Source organism: Myxocyprinus asiaticus, chromosome 31, assembly GCF_019703515.2.
Source record: "Myxocyprinus asiaticus isolate MX2 ecotype Aquarium Trade chromosome 31, UBuf_Myxa_2, whole genome shotgun sequence".
Lineage (NCBI taxonomy): Eukaryota > Metazoa > Chordata > Actinopteri > Cypriniformes > Catostomidae > Myxocyprinus > Myxocyprinus asiaticus.
Window position 1 is genome coordinate 19,203,912 of NC_059374.1, and position 16,076 is coordinate 19,219,987.

General features: G+C 39.7%; 1 protein-coding gene across 2 annotated transcripts in view; it reads left to right on the top strand.

The window, feature by feature from the left end:
- The first annotated feature begins 2,696 nt into the window (after positions 1-2,696).
- Positions 2,697-16,076, top strand: part of LOC127421975 (protein FAM222B-like) — a 108,112-nt gene continuing 94,732 nt past the window's right edge. For both annotated transcript variants that reach the window (XM_051665243.1, XM_051665241.1), the window contains exons 1-3: positions 2,697-2,827; positions 6,173-6,297; positions 6,545-8,230. In XM_051665243.1, coding sequence (XP_051521203.1) covers positions 6,219-6,297; positions 6,545-8,230 — 1,765 coding nt within the window. In that variant the 5' untranslated portion in view covers positions 2,697-2,827; positions 6,173-6,218. The remainder of the gene's footprint in view (positions 2,828-6,172; positions 6,298-6,544; positions 8,231-16,076) is intronic.

The following is a 16,076-nucleotide window of genomic DNA, read 5'->3' on the forward strand; positions in this document are numbered from 1 at the left end:
AGGAAAAAAATACAAAAATTATTATCAAGAATATGATTTTTGTCCTAATATCATAGATCTTACAAGAAAAAAAGAAATTATGATCCAACGTGAATTTTCTTGATAAAAAATATGATCGTGCCTGGTAACGTGCATGTAAAACGTAAGCGATTCATCATACAAAAGCCAACAATAGGCCTGTCTGCAGTATTGCACTGCTAAGTTCCAATAGTAGCAAGCGTAGTATGGACTCTATAGAGCAGAGGAAAGAAAGAGAAAGGATTTTTTTTCCCCCAGCCTTCTTTGCGCATATTTACCAAGGGTGCCAATATTTTTGGCCACTACTGTACATACACTGGTGGCCAAATGTTTGTAATAATGTACAGATTTTGCTGTTTCGGAAGGAAATTGGTACTTGAATTCACCAAAGTGGCATTCAACTGATCCCAAAGTATAGTCAGGACATTACTGATGTAAAAAACAGCACCATCACTATTTGAAAAAAGTCATTTTTGATCAAATCTAGACAGGCCCCATTTCCAGCAGTCATCACTCCAACACCTTATTCTTGAGTAATCATGCTAAATTGCTAATTTGGTGCTAGAAAATCACTTGCCATTATATCAAACACAGCTGAAAGCTATTTGGTTTGTTAAATGAAGCTTAACATTGTCTTTGTGTTTGTTTTTGAGTTGCCACAGTTTGCAATAGACTGGCATGTCTTAAGGTCAATATTAGGTCAAAAATGGCAAACAGCTTTCTCTAGAAACTCATCAGTCAAACATTGTTTTGAGGAATGAAGGCTATACAATGCTTGAAATTGCCAAAAAACTGAAGATTTCATACAAAGGTGTATGCTACAGTCTTCAAAGACAAAAGACAACTGGCTCTAACAAGGACAGAAAGAGATGTGGAAGGCCAGATGTACAACTAAACAAGAGGATAAGTACATCAGAGTCTCTAGTTTGAGAAACAGATGCCTCACATGTCCTCAGCTGACAGCTTCATTGAATTCTACCTGCTCAACACCAGTTTCATGTACAACAGTAAAGAGAAGACTCAGGGGTGCAGGCCTTATGGGGAGAATTGCAAAGAAAAAGCCACTTTCGAAACAGAAAATCAAAAAGTAAAGGTTAGAGTGGGCAAAGAAACACAGACATTGAACAACAGATAATTGGAAAAGAGTGTTATGGATCTTAACCTCATTGAGCTTTTGTGGGATCAGCTAGACTGTAAGGTACGTGAGAAGTGCCCAACAAGACAGCCACATCTATGGCAAGTGCTACAGGAAGTGTGGGGTGAAATGTCACCTGAGTATCTGGACAAACTGACAGCTAGAATGCCAAGGATCTGCAAAGCTGTCATTGCTGCACATGGAGGATTTTTTGATGAGAACTCTGAAGTAGTTTAACATTTTTTTTCAAATTGTAACAGTAATTTTTCATGTTATTTTTTTGTCATTAACAATTTTTATTGATTCCACACTCATATCAACATAAACAACACATGAAAACACAGAATCAATTTTCAACAAAATATACCCCGCACCCTTCCTCCTTCCCCCCACCCACCCACCCACCCACCCAACACACAACCCAGTGGTCAGACACAGAATAATAACAGACACACATACAAGCAAACAGTCCAAAAAAATAAATAAAAAAATAAATACTCAGATATAAAAAAAAAAAAATTGCCCAACAAAAAAGAAAAAGGGTTCCACACAACAATTAATTACATACACACCATTTAAACTGTCCCTCTCCACTGTTCCTCCCTGGCACCCTCCAAGAAGGCCAAATAAGTGCCCCACTTCTTCTCAAAGGCACCCAAGTTGCCCAGCCGCCTATGCGACATCTTTTCAAAGGCCGCCACTGTGCCCAATTCGGTGCACCACTCATGAAATGAGGGTGCACCAGTCGACTTCCATCCCCCAAGGATCACTTTCCTGCCGATCATCACACTGGTAAGGACCCAGTTTTCAATGTGTATGTTCCCTAAGTTAACCCCTGCCCCATCCCCCAAAATACAAAGTCTGGGGCAGAATGAAATCTGAGTGCTCAGGATCTCACAGATGTAAATCTGAACCCTCGACCAAAACTCTTGAATCTTAGTACAATACCAAAAAACGTGGGCTATGTCCCCATCCTCTGAGTGGCATCGCCAACAGGTGGGTGTATCTTTAAGACCAAGCCTATGCAATCTAGAGGGAGTCCAATAAAAATGATGCAGAATCTTAAATTGAATGAGGCGCATCCTTGCATCCCTAGAGATTTTTCATGTTATTAATGTCCTGACTATACATTGTGATCAGTTGAATGCCACTTTGGTGAATAAAAGTACCAATTTCTTTCCATAAAAGCAAAATCTGTACATTATTCCAAACTTTTGGCCACTAGTGTATATATATATATATATATATATATATATATATATATATATATATATATATATATATATATATATATGTATAATAAATATAATATATGTATGTATTTATGTGTGGTGTGTGTGGTGTGTGTGTGTGGGGGGGCGGGGGGTAAATCTGGTGTAAACTGGACAAATGATAAATACATCATGACTTGCAAGGAATATTAATTACAATGGAATTCCAATCCAATAGGTGGCGCGTTGAACCCAAGTTACCTTGGCTTCTCCTCAACCCTAGCGAGGAAGGCGCGTGGGAAAAACGTACTGCGCAAGCGCGAGTAAATAGGCTGCAGCAGTGGGCACTGGGCAGCAGCAGTGACTAGACAAGCCCTTTATCGACACAAGCAGAGCACAGGTGCCGAAAAACCCACCAAAATGCTCGTTTAAAGAATCACACGTCTCATCCCGAAGCCAGAGAGTAAGTTTACCTTTTCGACACCTTCGATGGGATCATTTTAATGTGATTTTAAGAAACTGTGAGTTGAAAGCCGGGCAGTGGCTCGCACAAAGAAGACAGGCTGTATGCTAGTGGCAATAGCAAGTACAGAGGCTTAGATATCAAGACAGGCTCAGATCCCACTCTAATCACCCTTTACTTTAGCTTTAGCCTGCTGGCTAGTTAGCTGGGCTTTAGATGAACACATCAAACGTGCAATCAGCTGCTTATATCGCTTCCATCGTAAGTCTAAAGTGTTGATGTGAGTCCAATGTACTGCGGACATAGTGTTAGTGTCTATGTTTAGATCATTTTTGTCTATGTAGCTAGTGGCTAAGCAAAGTTTGGTGGCAAGCTGATTTATTTTAGGGTGGATGTTACATCAAGGTTAAGATCTGATTACAAATTGTACTTTACACTTAAGATGATTTAGTTTTATGCTTAGCTAGTCGTGTTGATAATGATTTGTGTTCCAGGTTACCACAAGATAACTCAGCTCCTTCAAAGCCTCTTTTGTTTTTAATCAAGAAAGTGGTATTTATGTGTGTCAGCTGAAATTCAAGCCAGACTTGTAGCTGAGAGTTGCTGGCCATATTGCATTTGCTTTTAAAAGCTTTGTGCTGTGAGCTTGGCAAGATTTTGGATTCTTTTCAAAGGTTTTCAATTAAACTACTTGGAGATCACCATCTAATAAGTACCTCTCCCCATTAATTGGTCCATTTTGGGGGTTATGTGAATAGAGATACATGAGTTGGCATTCTAATTCATTATAGATTCAGTACAGCAGAGTTGTGTCACAGCTATAGCTGATACAGGGGCGTAGATTCCAGGGAGTATGGGGGGAGGTAACCCCCCCCCCCCAAATAATCAAAACAAGCAATTACAACAACCCCCCCCAATCTTTATAAGATGAACAACGGAAACATGTATATGCTTCACGCTGCAACCCCCCAATGTTTAAGCCAGATCTACGCCCTTGAGCTGATAACACCTCCCTTCACAGTAAAATTAAAAGCAATTTAAAGATGATAATAGCTGGGGATGGGGTGGTTGGAGGAACATGTCAGGCTCTGTCTTGGCTGCACTTGTTGACACCTGCATGTCTCAGATTGGAAATGTCATCTGGGAGCTTGTGGTCATGTTGCCGCGTCCCCTGCCATGCCCCTGGGCACCTGCCAGGCAGATGGGAGAATGCGTTTGCATCGCACTCCTGACACTCAAACTGCAGGGTGTGCACCGTGGTCCCTGACACCAGCTGTTTGAGAAAGCTATTTAAAAAGGTCATGGATGAATGCATGATATTTAAATAAATGGCTACAATGAGGCAATTACAAGGATCTATAGCTCCTGCATTTGATGGATGTTGAGGTAAATTAGCAAGAGTAGGGCCTTTTAATACTACTGTGGAGGCCGTTTTTCTAGCTGCTGGCTGTAAATCATGTCATTTGTTGACCATCAAACTTGAGTCAATATTACTTAGCTTGTTAGGATATTCATGGTGTGCTGACCTTCATTCTGCTGAAGTTATTTATTTCTCACAGCCTGATGTTTCTATTGCTGCTCTGTTGCTTCTGCTGCTTTGGTGCCATTAATTAAACTAGAAGTTTCCTCGTAATAATTTATTACACTCCTAAGCTCCCTTTATAGTTTGTGTTCTATTAAACCTAAACTTAAAATTGGACCTAGGGATAGTTCATCCAAAAATACAAATTCTGTCATTTATTTACACTCATGTTCTTCTAAACCTATCAGGGCTGGGCGATATGCAAGAAATATTGTGATATCCAATTACATAGTCAATAAATATTATTGCTTTATTGATTTTGCTTTGAAAATTAAATTAATTTATTGAAACGCAGAAAACTTAAACCAAAGATATTTCTAGATTCAAATAGCACTTCGAATGAAACAAAAAAGCAATTAAAATAACAAAGTGGCCAAAAAATCATATATAACCACCCTTCCATTTGCTGTCATGCAAGTATCTGTCAAAAACAGGTGTAAAATGACCAATACCTATTAAGATTTAAAGACAATTATACATTTAAACATAGTAGTAATAATGATAATAGTGATAATAAAAATAAAAATTAATTTTAGGTTCAAGGTGAACTTGTTTAGGTTGTGTAACCTGCAGAGTTGCGTTCACAATGCATATTAAGCGAGAACTGCTCTGTAGAAATAAAGCTAACTATACTTTGAGCACCTCCTGAGATGGTCTTAGGTTATTTGCAACATTCTCATACACAACACTATTCTTGCAAACAGTTTTTAGATGACTGAAACAGAAAAGAAAGAGTGATCACTCTTTACATACACGTGTTCCACGAGACACATTCCCGCTGCACGCCTCTGAACAAACAGCACATCAGACACGTGCATCAGCGGCTTTTCTTTCGTATGTTCTTCAACATATAATAAAGTGTGTTTCTTCAAGCGCGTGTCTTTGTGTCTAACAGCATTTCTTGTCATGTGTCATGAGATATCTTACAGTTAGCCCACCACAGTGGCGGGTAGATGAGCAAAATCATCCACCACTGTGCATGAAATACCCACATTTGGTGGAAGCTAATTTCATACCCTGGGCTACTATTTAATATATTTCATCATCGTCTGTCAGTGAGTGTTGCAATCGGCATCAAGATATTTGTCAGATATCGTCGATATCCGATTACATTGTCCTATTGCCCAGCCCTAAAACCTTTATTACTTTCTAAGGAAATATTAAGCAGACACCATTCACTTTCATTATATGGAAAAAGGTGCAATGAATGTGAATGGTGACTAAGGTAGGACTCGGTATCGATACAGATTTTCAGTTTTTGATTCTATTCTGATTAACAAGCTTTCAATTCAATTCCGATTAATTTCCTATTTCATTTATACTGTCCATTTTGCTTGCATATGAAAAAAAATTCAACTCATGCTGTAAATTATACAAGGACTTGTAATGACTGACTTGGTACATTGTGAAAATATTAATTAAAAAAATTAACAACAGGACTTAAACTATGCCGTTTAATTGCAATTTATTTAACAGATATAATAAATACAAAACTTAAGTAAACTTTAAAGTAAAAGATCGATCTTTGAATTTTAGGGACTTTAGGGAAATAGAGATTGTTCAGTTGGAGGTTAATCAGAAAATCTATATTTTTACTCAGTTCTAGACTAAGGCAAACACTCTGCCTAATATCTCCTTTGGATATCTCCAATGTCACCCGCTGAGGAGAAAATAGCTAACGTTTCTTTTTTTTACACCATGTATTTTAAGAGATGGGTGATATGAATCCATTTTTGCTCCTGACGTGACTGTTTCCTTTGCAGTGTGATGAGGAGTACAAGTACAATGTTACATTAGTCTCTGTGTGACATGCTGGCCTGTCTGCCGGTATCAGACCCCTCCCTCAAGCTTCTCTCTCACACGCAGATGAACACTGGACTTCAGAAATGTAAGTGCCCAATAACACCCTCAGTTACAACCGAAATGAGCTTTGTTCTGATTAGACTACATGCTTTGGGGAGTAGTAGCCTATGTAGGCTACATTTGGCCTAGTTTATCTTTCAATGCCTTTGTTAGTGAAAAAGCCCTGTTTTTTGGCCCTGTTCTGTTAGGGTCCTGATAAGCAGTCATATGCTATCATATGAGCTTTACATTTCTTGCAGTACTCTTTTATTTTCACCTTCTCTCACTCACAGGGGACACTACACAGAGGATGAGATCAGCACACTATCCTACCCCAGCAGAATTGGATGCCTATGCTAAGAAAGTTGCCAATAATCCACTGACTATAAAAATCTTCCCCAATAGCGTGAAAGTACCTCAGAGGAAGCATATCCGCCGCACCATGAACGGTCTCGACACCTCCAGCCAGCGCTACAGCCCCTACCCACCTCAGGTCAACTCCAGGACAGGCCTCTTGGCCATCGTCAAAGTCCCAGTCAAAGGGATTCTCAAGAACATCGAGGGCGGCCGGGCCCGATTTCTCCCCAAGCTCATCATGAACCCGCACACTGGGCTTTACACCAACCCCAGCACTTTAAACATTCCTCACACTGTTCCACACCTTCAAACTCTGTCTCAGTCGCAGCCTCCTTTAGGCCAGAAGAGTCTTGCTCACTCTCAGGCCTTGCAGGCCCACCCTCAATCACTGCAGCAGCAGAAGGCCAGTTTACAACCACAGCAGAGCCTGGCCCATCAGGAGGCTATGCATCAGAGCCAGGCTCACCGACCGCCAGAACCGCACCACGCCCTAAACCACCAACAGACTCTCATGCAACAGCAGTTTTCCGGTCCGCAGGGACTCCGACATCTGCCTGATATGGCGCAGACAGTAAACCTGCAGCACTCCCAGGGTTTCCATCAATCCCAATCCATGCCACAGGCCAGTTGCGCTGGCCCGTCAGGCCCCGGGGTCTTACAGCCACCCCTAGCAGGTTTAAAGATGCCACGCAAGCTGCCTGATGCCGACGCCCCTCCCAATGTGACTATGTCTACCTCAACCATCCCGCTGTCTATGGCTGCCAGCCTGCACCAGAATCGGCCCAGTGATTTGAACAGCATCGTCAATCAGATCAACCAGTTCTGCCAGGCACGGGCTGGCATGGGCTCTACCTCCGTGTGTGAAGGACAAATCGCCAACCCCAGCCCCATCAGCCGCAACCAGCTCATTAGCGCAAGCTCCAGGGTTTGCACCCATAACACCTTCGTGGGCCCTCCGCCTTCTTGCATCCTAGGTAACTCAGACAAAGCCTGTCTCATCCCAGCCCTAACACTGCCCGACATCACCGCTATGAATAGGATGCCTGTTTACCATAATGACATGAAGCAGCAGCAGTCTCAGCAACAGTTACCACAGCAACAGCGTCAACAGGGCTCTTGGGGTGGCCAGCACCAGCTGGCACACCTTCATCACCTTCCGGAGGGAGCTCACCAGGGCAAGAACCTGCCCAGAGAAGCCCTGGTAGGGCCTAGTGGGTTCCTCACCAAGGGCATGAGGTACCAGCAAGAATTGTGCATGGGTCAGCCCTTCAACTTGAAGCCCCCTACAGACAAACTGACACCTTCTCCTCCAGTCAATGGGATGCCAGGTGGCATGAGTTACAGCAATGGCCACTTCATGCAGCCTCCTTGGAACAGCATCTTGCCAACACCACATAGTGAGAGCTCAGGGTCCCAAGACCTGGCAGGGCCGTTCCATGGTGGCCTCTCAGGGGCCTCCGTAGACTGCACCCCCAGACCACAGTACAAGAATGTGGTGGCCACCTCCAGCCAGACGAACCTGATGCAGACCATGGAGTACATAGGTAGCGACTTCCAGGCAGCCTGCTTCCGAGCGCAGAATCCTGGCACAACAGCAAAGATGCGCAGGGTCGCAGATTCAGGTGATAGTAGAAATGTCCACATTCACCACCCAGGGTACAGATGAGCTGTGGCCATTCACACTACTCATAATCAGTGTTAGTCAGGTGACATAAGGAAAAGCCCCCTGCCCCCTTCCCATTTTGTTCTCAGTCTTGCAAGTGATCTACTGAATGTTTCCTGTACGATGATTTTTACTTGACTACCGCAGAGCTGAACCCCCCATCGTACTCCATGTATCCATGTGTCACTTTGCTTTCTTTTGATATATATATATATATTAATGTTAGCAGTTTACATTTGTTAAATGAGTAGCCTTTGGGAAAAATGTGGGCATGTATTTATTATTTTCTTTTCATAAATAATAGCATCAGTTTGTGAGATCAGCACTGTTTTGTCCATTCCTATCTGGTCTGTATAATTTGAAAGGAAAATGTACCACACAAAATGCATATTAATTTACTTCCTTTATGGCAAAAGCCATTTGTATGTAGTTTAGGCCTACTTGAGAATTGAAGTACTAACTCTTAACAGGTTGATCTTATTCACTGAAGACATTCAAGGGGTGCCATGATACTGATATATGTGGCTGTTTTTCCATCTAAGCTTACAGCTCACTTGTACAATGTACAGAGTTTGAATTTATTTTTTCCTTAATGTTTACATATTGTGCTTTTGTAACTAATTCTGAATCGATATGAAAGTGCAAACATAATGGGATATGCACACATGACAAGACTGTTTCTTTTTCAGACTGTTGAACATGAATCAGGTTAAAGTTTTAGGTGGAAATGTTACACTAGGGCTGTACCAAGCCACATTGTGTAAAATGTTGATCCTACCTTGAAGTGTCTGCTAATGCTTATCCTTTTTTATCCTTTATTTTTTTAAATATTAGATTTCCTATTAGATTTCTTTTTAAATGGATAAAGCTGTAGACTGCAATTACATCGGGACTTGTGCTGTGCCCTAATTGTATAGCTTAGAATTTTATTTTGTCTCTAAATTTAATTATTACTACTTGAAATTCATTGGAGAGTGTTTTTAAAGATAGTGACATCAGGCTCTTACTCCTACTATAGGTCTTTCAGTGGACCAATGTTTAAAGTAAGGATGGCACCGATCTGATACCGGATTGGTATTGGGTCTGATACTGACGTTTTTACCCGGATCGGGTATCGGTCCGAGGAGCCCGATCCAAATCCGATAGGCTACCGCATGTTGGTCATTGACGTTGCTGTCAAGCTCAAATATTGACCTTCAAATCACCATTAAAGTAGTCCATATAACTCGTGCATTTTATTCAGGCTCTTACAGTCATCCAAAAGCTTTGTGAATTGCAAAAGGCTGTGTTTAATAATAAATATACAGTCAACATGCATTGCTAAAGAAGTCTTACTGAAGCTTTACTGAACGAGCGCCGCTCTGCCGACACACACACATGCACATGTGTAGAGGCTCATGATGCGCTGCTCAGCGCAATATGTGGTCGCTCCACACAAACTCCATCTCAGATGTAGATGATTAATAGTTCAGTCGCCTATAACATGCATTGAGAATGGCACTGGACAAGCATTTTACCAGATGTTGAATGAGAAGCGTATTACACTACTGTGAATTAGTCTACAAACAAACACTCAAACACAGAATTCCTGGAGCGCTCAGCACCAGACTTTCAAAATAAAAGCCTTAAGAAATTACAACTGAAATTTATCACCAATGTATAGTAAAATTATTATTATTATAAAGTACAATAAAAACAAATTGGGTTACAAAAATTACTGTATGATTGAAAAGTGGATTAATATACTAATAAATCTAAAATGAAATAAATAACAGAGAGAGAGAGAGAGAGAGATCTAAAACCATTTACAAATCCAGATACAATTTCAAATGTGTAAAGAGAACTGGCTTCTTTTCTAACTGAAGACTTTCACTGGAATTACTGTTGTTTTTTCTGCTGCATCCTGCAGAGTAGTACTGATAGTTCAGGTATCGGAATTGGATCGGAAGAGTAAAAATGGTTTTGTTCCATCCCTAGTTTAAAGGATGACCCAAATTTTCCATCAAGAGTTCCATCATGCTCTCATGTGTTAGTTCGTCATTAAAGGAAAGATGTCCTTGACCATAATTGGATGATGGAAGTGTGTAGATATCAGCGCAATATAAATGAGCACCATGGGTTAGCCTGTGGCTGCACTGCTGTGTTACTGTAACTGAGAGGTGCGATTAGCCGGTGTGAATGCTGTGTGGCAGGGCGGATTGGCTCCCTGCTTTTGCTCCATCATTAACACCATACTGCTCTTCCCTGGCAGGATCACTTCCATCTCTGTCACACGCTGTTGTCTGTCAGCTGAACCCTGCCAGTGCATTTTCCACCCACCCCAGGCTCTTGATGTGTCATGTTGTACTTATCTAAAACAGCTGAAATTCACTGCCGGTGACAGTCTGGCTCTGTTTATTGATAGGAAGTAACCTAAACAAAATATTTTTTTTAAGAGGAATAAATCACCAAAACTGTATGCTGTTATTTTAATGGAACACATAAGTAGAACTTTTTGATGAATCATTATGCAGCTTGTGCCATATAACAGCAGTCCAAAGCGACTTTCTGGCACCATTTGTTGAACTGGACTTTGGCTAGACACAATCTTTGGCAGAAGTTATTCTTCATTAAAGATTATTAATGAATGACAAATCTCACAAAATGATCTCATTGCTTCAAAAAACGTGGAATATATCACACAAGTTGTATGACCCACTTTCACAGTGTTTTATTGTCCTTTTTGGAGCTTGACAGCCCCTGGTTACTATGACCGTTGTATGGCCAGGGCATAACAATTGTTCAAAAAAATATCTATATTTTTATGTTCCACAGAAAAAAATTACAGCATACATATTCAGAATGACATGGTGGTTAATAATAATAAAAAATAATAAATAAACATTTTGGGTTGAACTTTTTAGTTTTCACTATAGCTTAGTTTAGATAAACAGCCTCTTCAGTTTTTAGTTGTTTTGCAAACAGATCTGATAATTGATCCATTCCATACACCCCAGTTAAACTCCCATGGAGAGTTTCCTGTCTTTCTCAGGTCTACCTGTGCCTCTTCTCATATTTTCCCTCGACTCAAGCTTTTACAGATGTTGAACGAGTCTCTCCATTTTTGTCAGGGCAGGCCATCTGGAAGTGGAGGACGGGTATTGTTAGACTTTAGTGTAACGAGTGGAGCAACTGCAGATGAGCAAATGGGTGTAGCCGTGACACCCAGTATCATAGCCTCCCTGTTTGCCCCTCAAAAGCCTTAAATATTTGATCCTTGAACTGTCCTTGACAATAGGCATGGTGTAGAATGTAAATTAATAATATTTAGCTACATATGTTTTTGTGAAACCATAAATCGGGAGATCAAACTCCCGAACAAGAACAATTTTTTTTTTTAAATTTAGCAATGTATGTGTAGGACTGGGCTGTAACAGTTGTCGCATTCAGACTGTCACGTTATTCTTCTCAAACTTGCATCTTTAATTTGCTTTGTTTACCATTGCAGCAAAAATGTTGAAGTCCTTGATCTGTCAAGGGCAAATGCATACATTTGTCATGAAATACAAAAATGTAAGCTTAAATGTGAATAAACATTTGGCGACTAGGCTTTTCGATAAAACTGGCCATAGATTAAGCTTTCCTTTGTGTCACTATACTTTGCCCATGAAGCTGCTATTTTATTCCAACTACTAAAAAGTAATTTCTTATAAATGTTATGAGGATAGAGTTGATATCTAATTTATATTATGCCTTTTTTTGCAATGCAATATTGTTAATAGGTTGAGCATTGGCAGACGTAATAAGTTATTCCATTTGCCTGTCGACTGTCAGTTGGAAAGCTTGAACTTTTAGACATTCTGTATTTCTTTTAGTCCTCATTTCATGCCTTGTTACAGCTCAAGAGTACAAAGTCAGGTTACTCTTTTAATAGTTACTATGTCTATGTGAAGTGCCTCCTCTGGGCTGATGTGGACTGTATGTATGTGACCGTCACAATGGAAAATGGACTGACGCTAGTGCACATTCCAGACGTAGTGCACGGCTCACAAACGGCGGACCACGCTACTTTAAAACTACTGATGATGTTAAAAAAACAACGTCACGTGCTGCTGCAGGTGATAGAGTTGTTTGGATGAGAATAGTTGCTGCTGAATCACTAGTTTATGCCGAGCGCTATGCTGCTGAACTCCCTAGTGTCCTTGAAACATTCGAAGGAATGCTCTAGAAAGTTCTTTGTCTTTTGGAGCACATGCACTTCTGCCCCCCATCAACCCCCCTTTATTCCCTCCCAAAACAACACAATGGAAGTTTTGAACTTCGTGAGTGTGTGTTAGAGATTAGTGTGGAGGAGTCAAGTGTGTCTCATCTTGTTCCACCAAAGAACAAAATGTCACTTGAATGGTAGCAGTGTGCACCTGTTTTGTGTAACCGAAAACTTTCATTCCAGATACACATTTTTTCAGGAACGTGTTGCACAAACATTCCCCTCTAACCAAAATAAAGTTTGACTTGCATTTGCAAAGAGTGTTGTGTTCTTTTATTTATTTTTCTTCAACAGTTGGGATTTAATGAAGCCACTGGCATTTTGTCGATTCATGAGTACCACCTTTGATTGGCAGAACTAAAGTTTTCAAAATATTAATATTTTGTAACCAAATTGTCTCACTGTTTATTTAAATAATACATAAATATAATAATACAGTATTCTAAGCTGCGTATTATGCTGACTTATTTTTTCTTCAAGAATTTCAGCATTTAATGAGATTTGTATTTATTTATTTTACTGTCCCAGACCATTACACCACTTAGACATTTTAAACTTTAAGGCCTAGAAATTTTTTTCAAAATTACCTAGAACTTAGAAATTAAAAAGATGTTAGTCATAGTATAGGTGTATTGAAGTAATTGTTTTTGTGAATAGAATTTTAAAAGTTTATTTATTTATTTAATAGATCTGGGGGAAAAATGAACATAAACCCACCACTGTCAGACAGGCTTTACAGCTGATCTAATCAGCCAATTGTGTGGCAGCAGTGCCATGTAGAAAATCAGGTCAGGTGTTTACAAATCTTACAAATAATATGGGGCAAAACAATTTAATATAAAAATACACTCACTGAGCACTTTAATAGGAACACCTGTACACCTACTTATTCATGCGATCATCTAATCAGCCAATCATGTGGCAGCAGTGCAATGCATAATCAAATCAACCAAATCATTCAGATATGGGTCAGGAGCTTCAGTTAATGTTCACATCAACCATCAGAATGGGGAAAAAATGTGATCTCAGTGATTTTGACCATGGCATGATTGTTGGTGCCAGATGGGCTGGTTTGAGTATTTCTGTAACTGCTGATCTCCTGGGATTTTCACACACAACAGTCTCTAGAGTTTACTCAGAATGGTGCCAGAAACAAAAAACATACAATGAGCGGCAGTTCTGCAGACGGAAATGCCTTTTTGATGAGAGGGGTCAACAGAGAAAGTTGTGCTCAAAAGTTTGCATACCCTGGCAGAAATTGTGAAATTTTGGCATTGATTTTGAAAATATGACTGATCATGCAAAAAAACTGTCTTTTATTTAAGGATAGTGATCATATGAAGCCATTTATTATCACATAGTTGTTTGGCTCCTTTTTAAATCATAATGATAACAGAAATCACCCAAATGACCCTGATCAAAAGTTTACATACCCTTGAATGTTTGGCCTTGTTACAGACACACAAGGTGACACACACAGGTTTAAATGGCAATTAAAGGTTAATTTCCCACACCTGTGGCTTTTTAAATTGCAATTAGTGTCTGTGTATAAATAGTCAATGAGTTTGTTAGCTCTCACATGGATGCACTGAGCAGGCTAGATACTGAGCCATGGGGAGCAGAAAAGAACTGTCAAAAGACCTGCGTAACAAGGTAATGGAACTTTATAAAGATGAAAAAGGATATAAAAAGATATCCAAAGCCTTGAAAATGCCAGTCAGTACTGTTCAATCACTTATTAAGAAGTGGAAAATTCGGGGATCTCTTGATACCAAGCCAAGGTCAGGTAGACCAAGAAAGATTTCAGCCACTGCTGCCAGAAGAATTGTTCAGGAAACAAAGAAAACCCCACAGGTAACCTCAGGAGAAATACAGGCTGCTCTGGAAAAAGACGGTGTGGTTGTTTCAAGGAGCACAATATTGATGGCAAGATGAATGCAGCATGTTATCAGAAAATACTGGCAGACAATTTGCGTTCTTCTGCACGAAAGCTGCGCATGGGACGTTCTTGGTCATTCCAGCCATGACAGTGACCATAAGCACAAGGTGAAGTTGACCCTCCAGTGGGTACAGCAGAAAAATGTGAAGGTTCTGGAGTGGCCATCACATTCTCCTGACCTTAATATCATCGAGCCAGTCTGGGGAGATCTCAAATGTGCGGTTCATGCAAGATGACCAAAGACTTTGCATGACCTGGAGTCATTTTGCCAAGACGAATGGGCAGCTATACCACCTGCAAGAATTTGGGGCCTCATAGACAACTATTACAAAAGACTGCATGCTGTCATTGATGCTAAAGGGGGCACTACACAGTATTAAGAACTAAGGGTATGCAGACTTTTGAACAGGGGTCATTTCATTTTTTTCTTTGTTGGCATGTTTTGTTTTATGATTGTGCCATTCTGTAATAACCTACAGTTGAATATGAATCCCATAAGAAATAAAAGAGATGTGTTTTGCCTGCTCACTCATGTTTTCTTTAAAAATGGTACATATATTACCAATTCTCCAAGGGTATGCAAACTTTTGAGCACAACTGTATTTCTTATGATTTCACCATCTTGTACTATTATTATAACTTTTCACGTGACTGGGTTGGAATATGCATAGATATGTCAGATATTTAAAATATCTGAAATATGCATATCTAAACATCACAGATTGACCTCTGAAGGAATCTCTCATTTTGGTTTAGCATTAAGTTGCATTGTTTGTGGTGTTGCAGGAAACTGAACAAGATAGAACATTTTGAATTGATTATGAAATAAAAACATAATCCCTAGATCAGGGGTCTTCATCCTTTTTCAGGCCAAGGACCCCTTAGTGGAGAGATGGAGCCAATCGTCCCGTTACATACTGTAAAATTGTGATAAGATTGGATTTTGGGCCTGGCCTTGAGTAACATGCTTAAAGTACCATATTAAAGTTTTTACATAATTTGTTATGATGCTTACATTGCAAAACCAATAAAATAATCATTACTGATTATTTAATTTATTATTATAATTATTTTACCATAATTAGTCTAATTTGAATTTTGATTTGTGGGAAAGTACTTTGTATAACCTAACAACCTTTTTTTTTCTTCTTTTTTTTTTTACTTTCCCAGCACTAATATTTTTCTAAAAAATCTGCTTCACCTTTATTTTTATGTTGTTTGCAAATAAAAAAGTAAAACATTTTAATTTGACCTAATACATTTTAATGTGGGAGAGACAATTAAACAGTTAGCTGACCTTTAGCTTCTTAACTATCTTTCTTTAAAGGTAAATTGCTATTTAATTTTTGTGTAACAAATTCTAATTGTTTTGCAAAAATTAGTTTGAGATCAAACAATAATTGCCAGACCCCCTGTTGAAGACCTTTTCTGACTTGGACACCTTTTGTTCTCAAACCCATCACGGACATGATGGAAGTGATTTGAAAATGAATCTACACAAAACTTGTTATACAATAAACATCTACCTACTGCTCAGAAGTGAAGTGAAATGTTACAGTGTGCCCCATAGGCATGGAAAGTTGTAACAGGTGAGGGGCACATTGTAACTTGACCATATGA